The sequence below is a fragment of the Nicotiana attenuata genome, unplaced genomic scaffold, assembly GCF_001879085.1.
Source record: "Nicotiana attenuata strain UT unplaced genomic scaffold, NIATTr2, whole genome shotgun sequence".
NCBI lineage: Eukaryota > Viridiplantae > Streptophyta > Magnoliopsida > Solanales > Solanaceae > Nicotiana > Nicotiana attenuata.
This window is the reverse complement of record NW_017670406.1, coordinates 717,053-729,938: the sequence shown is the minus strand read 5'-3', so window position 1 is coordinate 729,938 and position 12,886 is coordinate 717,053. Positions and strand designations below refer to the sequence as shown.

General features: G+C 33.5%; 1 protein-coding gene across 1 annotated transcript; it reads left to right on the top strand.

Annotated features, from left to right (window-relative positions):
* Positions 1-8,279: 8,279 nt before the first annotated feature.
* On the top strand, positions 8,280-11,444 carry LOC109238982. Its single transcript, XM_019405481.1, has 5 exons — positions 8,280-8,365; positions 9,288-10,149; positions 10,366-10,524; positions 10,806-11,066; positions 11,149-11,444. Exons 2-5 carry the CDS (start codon positions 9,313-9,315, stop codon positions 11,290-11,292), a joined length of 1,401 nt encoding a protein of 466 aa, XP_019261026.1. The 5' UTR covers positions 8,280-8,365; positions 9,288-9,312; the 3' UTR covers positions 11,293-11,444.
* Positions 11,445-12,886: the final 1,442 nt, after the last annotated feature.

The following is a 12,886-nucleotide window of genomic DNA, read 5'->3' as shown; positions in this document are numbered from 1 at the left end:
TACTGAGTATCACCCACGAAACCTGGTCCTTTTTCATCAAAAATAAGTTCCTCAACACGGATACAAGAAGGAGAAAGAGAAACTAGCATGCTGTCCGGACTTTTCAGCACTAGAATCGCGTCGTAACACCCGGAATACCCTAGGGTTTGTGTGGGATTTTGGGGGAGGAGTTGCAGGGGTTCAATTAGGTTTTCTTGGTCTGAAATACAGGTGAAATAACTCAGTTTGTATTCCCTTAAAAGACCCCTCTTGGCCGACTTTGGGGCTTTTAATTAAGTCCTCTCATTTTGGCAAGTAGGTGATGCACCTACTTGTCACCTACCAGTCTGCGCTGTCTCGCGAAAATACAAATATCTCTCTACTCCAATATCGTATCGATGAACGGTTTAATGCGTTGGAAACTAGACTCGTAGTCTTCAATTTGATATGTAGATCATCCCCTAATTCTAAGTCTATTGGGAGAAAAGCTCAGTTACATTTGACCTAATTTTCAGCACATTTATGAATGGAACTTGTGATGACCTTTTTCCAACTTTTGTTCCACAACTCGCTTGACTTCATAACACACGACTATCATACGACTAAAATAACTCATAACTTAACCTCCTCATCATGTTAATCACCCTAGTCCCTCCCCAAAAGAATATGTTATTACATTCCAAACTTGTCGATTTTCGACGAAATCTATTTTCTTCAATTCGTTTAGCGACTAAGCTTTCCAACCCTTTTGGTGCTTGTTATTCATGATCTTAAATATTTGTAACCTCCAAGGTAACATGATTAACTTACTTTATTTGCTTCCAAATATAATCTCATTTTCGAGCTTACATCAATGACTTATGACGTACTCTCACGTATGAAAACTTGGGGTGTAACAAAATATGGGCTTTATGAGTGGTTAGTTATGCCTTTTGGCTTGACTAATGCACCTAGCACTTTCAGGAGATTAATGAATCATATCTTTAAGGATTTTCATAGGAAATTTGTTGTGGTGTACTTTGATGATATCTTGATCTTTTCTAACACTTTAGAGGAGCATGTAGAACACCTAAAACAAGTTTTTGAAGTTCTTAGAAAGTAACTTTTATTTGCTAATCTTAAAAAGTGTACTTTTTGTGTGGATCGTGTGATTTTCTCGGGTTTTGTAGTTAGTTCTAAAGGAGTTGAGGTAGATTAAGAGAAAATCAAAGCAATAAAGGAATGGCCTAAACCTAAGAGTGTAACTTAAGTTAGGAGTTTTCATTGACTTGCTAGTTTTTATAGGAGGTTTGTGAGAGACTTTAGCACCATTGCTTCTCTTTTATCTGAAGTTATAAAAAAGGATAAGATTTTTACATGGGGAAAAGAACAAGATGATGCTTTTAACTTGTTGAAAGAAAAGTTATGTTCTGCTCCTTTGTTACAATTGCCTGATTTCTCTAAATCTTTTGAAATTGAATGTGATGCTTCTGGAAAAGGAATAGGTGTTGTTTTGATGCAAGATTCTAAACCTATTGCCTACTTTAGGGAGAAGTTGAGTGGAGACACATTGAACTATTCCACTTATGACAAAGAGTTATATGCTTTGGTAAGGGCTTTAGCCACATGGCAACATTACTTGTGGCCAAGAGAGTGTGTCATTAGAACTGACCATGAATCCTTGAAGTACTTGAAGAGTCAAGGTAAGCTTAGTAGGAGGCATGCTAAGTGGGTTTAATTCATTGAATCTTTTCCTTATGTCTTACAAACAAGGGAAATAGAATGTTGTTGCTGATGCACTTTCAAGAAGTTATGTCTTAGTTGCTACTCTGACTTCTAAATTGATGGGTTTTGATCAAATCAAGGGACTTTATGCTAATGATGTTGATTTTGGCTAGATTTTTGCAGATTGTAAGTTGGGTCCTTTTGAGAGGTTTAATATTCAAGATGGGTTTCTTTTTAAGGAAAATAAGTTGTGTATTCCTAAATGCTCTTTACGTGAAGTATTTGTAAGGGAAGCACATTGTGGAGGCCTTATGGGTCACTTTGGAGTCCCAAAGACACTAGATGTACTTGCTGAAAATTTCTTTTGGCCTGGCATGAGAAAAGATGTTGAAAGAGTGTGTGCACAATGTTTGGAATGTAAACAAGCTAAATCTAAAGTGTTACCACATGGTCTTTACACGCCATTACCTGTTCCTACTTCACCTTTGATTGATATTTCTATTGATTTTGTGTTAGGTTTGCCTAGAACAAGGTATGGCAAGGATAGTATATTTGTTGTGGTAGATAGGTTCTCCAAAATGGCTCGTTTTATTCCTTGTTTAAAGACTAATGATGCTTCACATGTTGCTTATCTATTTATAAAAGAAGTTGTTAAATTGCATGGTATACCTAGAACTATTGTTAGTGATAGGGATGCTAAGTTTTTGAGCCACTTTTGGCGTGTATTTTGGGGGAAGTTAGGCACTAAATTGTTGTTTTCTACTTCTTGTCACCCACAAACTGATGGACAAACTAAAGTAGTTAATAAAACCTTAGGAAACATGTTGAGGGCTGTTTTGAAAGGTAAATTAACTTTTTGAGAAGATCACTTACCTATGATTGAATTTGCTTACAATAGAACAATCCATTCTTCTACAGGTATGTCTCCTTTTGAGGTTGTTTATGGTTTTAACCCCTTTACTCCCCTTGATTTATTACCATTACCTACTAATGATATTGCTAATCTTCATGGTATGACAAAGGCTGAAATGATGAAAAAATTCATGAGCAAACAAGGCTTGCAATTGACAAGAAAAATGAGCAAACTGCCTTGAGAAAGAATAAGGGTCGAAAACAAGTTGTTTTTCAACCTGGAGATTTTGGTTTGGGTTCACTTTAGGAAGGAGAGATTTCCTTCCAAAAGGAAATCAAAGTTGCATACTAGAGGAGATGGCCCATTTCAAGTCCTTGAAAGGTTGGAGACAATGCTTACAAGCTGGACCTTCCTGGTGAGTTTCAAGTAAGCGCTACATTCAATGTTGCTGACTTGTCTTTGTTTGATGTAGGATCGAATTTGGGGATGAATTCTTTTCAAGAAGAGGGGAATGATAACATCAAGGACAATGATAGAGTTTTGGAAGCTCCAAGAAGGCCATTTACAAGATCTCAAGCTAAAGAATTGCAGACTAAGGTTGCTGGACTTCAATGGCAAATAAAGAAGCTTTTAATTGTAGAGGAAGAGCTCAAGCCCAAAGGAGATGAATTATCCAAGTTTTACAATTATTTGGTGGCCCAAATTGAAGTCCACGAGGAAGATTGGGTCCCAACATTAGCCCTTGAAGTCCACCAAAAGGGCACCCAGAAGAGCTTAAAAGAGGTCCAAAAGGGGGTGTTTCAAAAGGAGCCCAATGGAATCCAAACCAATGGCCCAAACTAGTAGTTTTAAGGCCCAAATCTCCCCCTAAGGGTTTTGGCCGCCCACCCTCCTAATTTTTATTAGCTTTATTAGGTTTTCTAGTATTTAGCTTAGCCTCCAAGTTAGGGTTTGCCTTGGCAGCCACCCTACCTAGTTTTAAGGATTTTTACCTCCTATAAATAGGAGTTCTTTTCATTCATTGTGGTACTTGATTATTGATTAATAATATTATACTTGAGAGTTCTTTTAAACCTTTGTTACTTATGCTTTGAGATTTATCTTTCAACATTTACTAGTTCATAGTTCAAGGTAGTAAGATAACTTCTTTATTGTGATATCATTGATTCCTTTGTGGTATTCTTAGAAGACGATTAACACTAGTTATTAATTATTGTCTCAAGTTACTCGTAAAGCGGTCAAGATCCGAATCTATTATTTTTGAATTGTTCTTAAGTAAAGGCCTTTGATTCTTCAATAAATCAAAACGTTGTTGCTTGGATCTTGTCAAGGCTATAGAACTTGCGTTCTTGGAAGTTCTTGGAATTCTTTTCCTGAATTTTCCCATATCATTTATTTTCTGCACTTTAATTCTAGTCGTTCAATTTCTTATTGTTATTGCTTCCGCATTTACTTGTTAAATTCTTACTCTAGTTTGGATTCCCGACCTTGCTGTTATCAGTTTGGAGGTATCAAAGCAAGTTTGACAGTAGGTGATGAGTGCTGGTTAGGAGTTTTGGTAGGGTGAGTTTCATAAGAAGGTTTTATATTAGGGAAGAATTGTGTAGGTGCAGAAAAATATTTCAGAGTTCTAGCATTAGCTGCTAAGGTAGCCAATCTAGCCAATCGATAAATTTTTGAGAGAATTTCAGGTTCATGCATCATAATTGGGTTAACCAACTCTTCCTTCAATCCTCCTAGGAAGCATGATATAGCTTGGTCAACTGCCAAATTACACTGTGAAACTAGCCTGTCAAAAGTAAACTGAAATTCTCTCATAGAACCAGTTTGTCTCAGCTTCTTTAACTCAAGCATAGGATCTGCAAATTTATCTCCAATTGTTTCAACCAATACAGCCAAGTACTCCTCCTAACCGGGTAACCTGGTACACCCCTGCACTTCAAATAGGACTGATGCCAAGCCAAAGCATCATCATCCAAATTCATAGCGACTAATCTCACTCTCTTAGTGAGGGGAGTATTATTCGTAGCAAAAAACTGCTCAATCCGATACAGTCAGTTTTTAAGTATTCACCATTAAAGCAAGGGAATACCAAATTACCATTACGAGTGTTAGCCACATAGTAAGGATTTGGACCTAAAATAACCTCACCTGTTGTAGCAGTGTGAACCCGATCAGTCGAAGTAGAATCACAGTCCTTCAACTGTTGATGCAATTGCATTCCATCAAAGGAGTTTTTGATAGCACTAACCATTTGAAGTAGCTCGGTTTGCCAGCGATCCATGTCGTCTCTAAGCTCCCGATGCTTCTGATCGATGATAGCTCGCAGATCCAATTGCTGAGATGCCAGATCCTCATACTGTTCCTGTAAATCAGCAGCTGGAATCCCTTGAATTCCTTTCGCATCTTTTCGAGGTCCCATCGTAATAGCCTAGCTCTGATACCAATTGATACCAATATGGTATCGATCATAGCAATGAAACAGTAACTAAGAAAGAAGAAGAGAGAAGTGGAAGAAGAAGAGAAGAGAGAATTCAGAAAGAGAGGAAAATAATCTGTATTAGCTCAAAAAGTGTGTTCCCCACCATTACAAACTATTACTTATACAACTAGTATAGCTACCCGCGCGATGCGCGGTCAATTTTAAAATTTTGCTTGTTATAAAATAATTGTGTAAAGCTTATATGAGAGAATGCTAGCATATTTGGCACACTTGACATTTTATAATAATTATACTTATAAAAGACAAAACAATATAAATGCATAGTTCATTGTCTAAATTTGTTAACCATAATTTTTAGCATTATTTAATTAGTTACTATATTTATTTTACAAATTAATCAATATCATAAATATACTCAAACAATCCCTATCATCCTCTCGTATGCATTTTTTTTACTATAATATTTTTACTTAATTTTTTATTTAGTGTTTTGCCTATAATTCAAATATTAATTTTGAACTACTTTTATTTTGTTTTCAATATGATATATTAAATTTTAGTTTTAACTATTGATATTATCGACATATGAATTTGAATTATAGTTATTTTTATTCAATATCTATTAAGATTTCAGTTAGACGGCCGTATCTGTGCAGTATATTTTTTCTGAAATTCAAAGACTTTCTCATATCAAATTCGAGGGGCAAGTGCACAGATAACTATTCTCAGGGATGCTATTTAGGAATTAGCCAGTACTTATTTTGTCATGAAATTTTAAACTAAAAAACTTAATTTCAGGACAACTCAGGACATTTTTGTCTTGAAAAATTAAACTGAAAAACTGAATTTTAGAATACACTGACTAATTTCTAAATAGCAGTCCTTCAAAGTGGCTACTTGGTGTCATTTCTACCAAATTCAAATATGCTTATCCTTGTTCCATATTTTTTGTTGTGATCGCATGTTTAAGTACTTTATTGTTTATTTGTTTTTCACTCATGTCCGTGCCTATCTCTCCTTTTTAAATATATAATATGAATAAATATTTTTACTTCTTAAATCTAAACTATTTCGATACTCTTATTTTATTACTCAAAATTGCTTCATTATTAAAAAATAAATATTATTCCAACCGCTACAAATAATGTAAATCAACGGAGATTTCAACCGCTGTACTCTTATTCTTTACTTGATTGCTTGAACTTTTCGTAACTTACAAACAGAAATTTAATTTACTATTATTCCAAAAATTATATGGATATTTTAAAATATTATATTAAACTTCCAAAGCTAATTTGAGTTTTCCGGTCGTTGAATAATTATACAGTTACTAATCATTAATTTAGACCAACTTGATAGAAAAAAAATGGAAAAACAACCATAGTATGTGCTGATGTTTCAAATGAACGAAATAAAGAACATAAAGAACTAAATTATTAACACCGCAAGAAATGAAAGATACATGGGAGAAGTCAGGGTATTTTTTCGCAGATAATTGATTCTCTAAAGATGGTTGTAAATGCAATTTTTCATAAGCTATATTCAAGTAAGTCATAGCCCAGAGATATCATTACTATGGAAAAAAATAAGCAAGGAAATACAAAATTACCATTAATTATATAGTGTTCCTAATTGTTCCATATTGTGTTGTCGACGTATCAAGCTAAACTCCTTCATATGTAATGTAACAAATACAAATATGAAATAATTGGCAGAGAATGAATATGAATATGAATATTCCACATATTAAAAGGAAGAGCACAAAATAGAAAAAACTTTCACCAAATAGGAAAAAATCGTAGGAAACCGTCATTGTTGGAACACAACAGTTGACAAAACTTATTTCCTTCCGTTGGTAAACATTTAAAAGCCAATAATTAACAAAAAAGATAATAATAAAATAATAATAATAAATAAGCAATCAAAAAGGGGGAAAATAACTGATTTTGATTTTGAATTTAAAAATAACTAAATAACTTATTATAACTATTCTAACTAATTTTATCCTAAAACTACCACATGTCTTTTTCCTATGTTGCCACTTGTCATAATTCTAGGCTAGACTTTCTTCCTTTTAAATATATATAGATTAGAGTTTGAATTTGAAATGCAAGACATGCTGAAAATAGAGAAAACAGAATAACTACTTTTCCCGCCAAATCTAAATATTTAAATAATCCTACTCAACTGTCCTACTCAGCTTCCACGTCAGCTGCTGCTGTGATATGTGTATCAGGTTTGTCTCACTGAAAATTATTGAGAATGATCAGGAATTTATGAAAAGATAGTTACGTTACGTGAAAATGTTTTAATCAGAAAGAAGCAGATGGCGTGTTTCGCAAAATGCTAAAACACTTTTTTTGTTTAATTTTAAATCAATTCAAATACGAATTAATTCGCGTTTGAAGTCACTTTAAACAATAATAATATAAGATTATTTTAATAAATATAAATTATTATGTAAGTAATTAACACATAATAATTACTAATTTCACCAAAGTTTGCAAGTAAAAGACATAGCTAAATAATGCAAAAAGAATCATATAGAAATTACAGTAATTTTTTCAGCAGTTGCACATGCTTTAATCAGCAACTAAATTTCAAAAGATTTTTTCCCAGTTAAATTACAAAAGCTTACCGGAGTTTTCTCGGTTTTTTTTCCTATTCCTTGTGACGATGCTGTTTGAATTTACAAGCGAAGTAAAAGTTTAAGAATTAATTTCTGGAGTAAGAAAAATAAATAAGTATTTAACAACATTGAATAATGAAAACTCCCAGCAACAAATTAAAATCCAAAAAAGAAGCAAATTTCTCATTTAGGTAATTTCAACCGTTTACATATATAGTATATTAAGAGGAGAGCAGTGGGCAAGGATATTGAAAGATAACGTATTTTTTAATATGAATTGAAAGATAAATATTTTTTAAAAATATCTCCTACGATAAATATGTTTATATTTTTAACAAATATAAACATAAAAGTCCGACTAATTTTATTTGGCCCATGTTACTTTGGTAAATATATCTATTGTAGAAGAACTTAATATAACAGAAATAAATGGCACTTCAAAAGTTATTAATGGATGTGTCAAAATAACAAATAAAAAGTACTAGAAGGAATACCAAATTAAAATTATTAAAGCTCTGACCAAAAATATGCCACTAACTTTGACCAAAAAAAAAAGGAATATGTAACTAATCGATCCAGAACCAGATTACTTACCAAGTATTATCGTCAGAACAACTTCATAATCTGTATTTTGGAACTTGCTTCTACTATATATATATATATATATATATATATATTATATATATAAACCCAGTTACTAAATACCTACTCTCTTGAATGGAAAGAAAGTAAATCAGTGCCCCAAAAGCCATATCAGGTAATGTCTATATCCTCTTCTTTTGCTATATGGGTTCTTCTAATTTACGTGCTAAAATTCTTTATAGTATGCCAATTTGAGCTCTGCATTCAATCTTTTACCAAATAATATTTTTTATATTTTCACCATATAAAGTATTCTCCGATTTATCCAATAAAACTTTCAATACTATTCACCTGATAAGTATACTTTTTAACCAAGTGAAACAGACATTGATTTGAGAAACAAAGGCGTGAAAAAATGGTTTTAAATTAAGAAAAGATCTTTTTACTCGATAAATAAAAAATTTAACCAAATAAAGGTTAATCAAATTTTTATTTGAAAGTTTGGTGCTTGCGGTTTTATGGTGGACATTCATTGTTAATTTTTTTATTAAAAAAGACTTTAAATTACAATTTTATTTTGTCCACCCGCCAACCAAATTTTTTTCTTTGACCCTCATCAAATTAATCTTACACTTCTGCTTGTATCATTTATTTGGTGAAAGAAAATACTAATCGAGTACAAAAGTTTCTTTTAATTCCACTATTTTTTTTTACAAATTTCCTTCTACTTTGTCAGTCAAAACTTATCATCAGTTTAGTAGTTTATCTAATGATTCAGTGTAATGATTGAAGAACTTAATAGGTCATATCAGGTTAATTAGTTTTATAATTCAAAGAATTTAAGTTTTATGTACAATCTTTTACACTAATTAAGCTTGAGTTGTTAACCTGATAAAAATTAGGCAAAATTACACATTGTAACTAAAATTAAAGGCTATGTGCGGAGTTCGGGGAAGGGGCGGGTCATAAGGGTCTATTGTACGCAGCCTTACCTTGCAACTTTACGTGGTCACATGGCAGCAACTTTATCTCCCCTTGGTTGTAATTAAAATTAATAATTATGTTCAAGTGTTGAAGATACTGTTTAATTTGTACAGGTATATTAGCATCTAGGAAAGTGAAATGTCAAGCTGTTCAAATTACCAGTTACTTTCATTAGCAGTAATGTTACTGCTAATAAGAGTTGATGCAAGTTCACAAAGTCAACCAAGAAAAGAAGACAGGGTAAAATCTGCAGTATTTGTATCACCTAAGTTTGAGCTGAAACCAGGATCGGTTGCTAACAAATATTACTACAACATAGATTTCCCTAAAGGCCATATCGCTATAAAAGATTTTCATGCTCAAGTAGTTGATGAGGCAGGGAATTCTGTACCTCTATACGAAACATATCTTCACCACTGGGTTGTTGTAAGATATTATCAACGAAAAGGCGTAGAAGAATTCAACGTATCAGACTTAATTGTTAAAAGAAATTCAGGGATGTGCAATGGTGTTCTAAATCAGTATTTTGGCCTAGGATCCGAGACGCGAAAAACAGCCACATATGTTCCAGATCCTTATGGAATAGAAATTGGTAATCCGGCTGAAGTACCTGATGGTTACGAGGAGAGATGGTTGGTCAATATACACGCCATTGATACGCGTGGAGCCGAAGATAAAGTGGGATGTATTGAGTGCAGGTGTGATCTTTATAACGTTACTAAGGACGAAAATGGCCGGAAAATAGAGCCAGATTACATTGGAGGCATGAGATGTTGTTACGATGAAATGAGATGTAGGGTGAAAAAAGGGTTCAAAGGTACGAAGAAAAGCTTGTACCTCAAGTATACTGTGAAGTATATTGATTGGGATGCCTCCATTGTACCTGTCAAGATATATATATTTGATGTCACCGATACAATTACATGGGAAAAACCGCAAAACTCAACGGCAACCGTGCCAAAACATAATTGCAAGGTGCGATCGAGCAGTTTGTGTTATTTTCTTCATCTATATAAACTTGTGATATTCAGTACTTGTGATATACTACTGAATATCATACTTGTGACCAGGAGATTACGAGTTCGTGTGGAAATAATCACACGAATAAATGATATTTTTGTTCATACTATTAATTATAGCTCTTGCTACCTTGGCTAATAATTCAGGCAATTAATTTCCTGATCATTTCAGATTGAATATCAAGTGGAGTCATGTTCTGGGGGCGCTGTTGCAAATGTCGGTTGCACTCAAACAAATAAGATGAGTGTATCTTTTCCTAGTGGTGGAAATGTTATATATGGAGTTGCTCACCTACATGTAGGAGGAACTGGTTCAACCCTCCACGGACAGGTACTCTGAGCTATTTTATTTTGTTTCTTTGGTCATATTATAATGGTAAAGTTGTCTCCGTATGACCTAAAGGTCACAGGTTCGAATCGTGGAATCTGTCACTGATTCTTGCATCAGAGTAGACTGCATACATTACGCCCTCTTCCCGGACCCTACTTAAACGCGGGATGTTTCGTGCACCGGGCTGACCTTTGGTCATGTTATAACAGATTTACAGACATCTGTAACTAAGTGTGGTGTTGATGATTTTCTTTATTTCTTTTTTTGCTGAATTGGTACAGGATGGACGCGTCATATGCTCATCTCACCCGATCTATGGGAAAGGAAAGGCAGCAGGAAATGAAGCTGGTTACATCGTTGGGATGTCTACTTGTTATCCTAAACCTGGCTCTATCAAAATATTGGAAGGGGAGACTGTAACTTTAATATCAAATTATAGCAATACCCAAAGACATACTGGAGTTATGGGGTTGTTCTATATCTTGGTTGCTGAATCATCACCAAAGCCTAATTCTACCCTACAATATTCTACAGATATTAGAGTAAGATCTTAAACTCATTAAAAGTATTATTGGCAACTTCTATCAGTAGACACTTCATTCTGGCATTAAACTATTTCTGCAGAGAGGTGAGAATGTAATATTACACACAGCTGTCGGGGCCTCGGCAGTGTTTGGAATTGCGCTACTTGTTGTTGCTGGTGTAACGTGTCAACGCCGAAAAGGAAGACAAGAAGGATATGGCTCTATACAGATGGAGCATATGTAAACTTTTACCCTGTTAATAAAAGTTTTTAAGGAAATCTTTTTCCTACATGCAACTATTACAACTCCATAGAATCATTTTACAAGAAAACAAAGTACTGAAAATTATAAGATTTTCATTTATTATCAATGACAAGTACTATGTGTGTGTGAGTATATATAAAGACTTGATTCGCGATGGATACATTGATGTTAAATAATTCACCTCTTATGAAAGAAGGATCATGTTGTTGATCACCCCCTAGTATAGTTTTAAATAAAATGGTCAATCCCTTATCAAGATGAGAAATTGCTGAAGCTCCTTGTAGTTAATTAGAAGAAAAAAAAAAAGGTAGTAACTGAAAAATGGGATAACTTTTGCTCAAATATTTAGAATTTTGGGAACCCTTGAGTTAAAATCTTGAAGTCAGTAGATTAACAGAGATCATCCTTTGATTGAGAGAGCCGGCGTCATGGATAAAACTCACACTGGGTGTTTATACCAAATATAGTTAAGTTAACCATGAGAGATAAACAAAAGTTTATTACTAAGTCTATTAAATATTTTAATTTTAATAACCAAAAAAATTAAATAGGTAGAGAATCGAAATAACCAACGGTATCATTTTCTAGCATTCTGCATCTAGTGTCTTCGTACTTTTATTTCTCCGTTAAAGATCAAAAGAGTAATTTTGAAAGTTAGAACGGGAAGAAGGGGAAGTACGGGGTTACTTATATAGAGGAGGAGAGTAGAGAAACAACTGAAATTGTGAAAAATTACTAGATTTTACAAGACTTTGGAAAAACCAATAAAAATTGTGATTATTGTAATACATTCAGAAAAATTATTTGATTAATGCAATAGCAATGCTCTCACCTTAACAAAACATGTTTTCTTTGGTGGAGATTTGGGTGTCCTGCTGTTTGATACTTCATTTGCTTTCTAACGACACTGTTCATTCTTTTCGATTTATTAAATGTATCGTTAAAAGAAATAGATAGAATATTAAGTAAGTAGTATTATTTTGATATTATTATTTAAGATTACGTGCAAAACAAATGAGAGTTGACTATGATAAAAGACCATTAGTTATATTTAAATAAGGTGTCAAGTTTCATTCATTTATTGGCTTGGTATAACACTCGGTGCGGATAAATTTTTACCGTCGTCATGAGTATGCGCCCCAAAAAAAGAAAAGAAACGTTCTAACAAAGAAGGTTGACTTCAATTTAAAAATAAAAATTTGGAGAGGTGTATGATAGACAATTCAAGAAATATAGTGTGCACGAATATATTTTAGAAAACTTTGCATTTTAATTAAAAATTGCCCATAGCAATATAGGAGTAGGAATTAAACGTTGTCGAGATTATGAGTGTGGAAAGCTCTGAATCACACAGAAGCTTCTCGAAGAGAGAGAAGTAAAAGAACTGTTAAAGTCGGTTAAACTGAAAATATGATCATTGATTTTTTTAATATGTCCAACACTGTTCAATATATATACAACTGACCTATTGCAATGCTAATCACTAGCTAAAGGTGATGACTCAGCACTATTACAAGGATAAATATAATACACACTACTAATTCAATACTATAGTCCTAATACCCCCCCCCCCC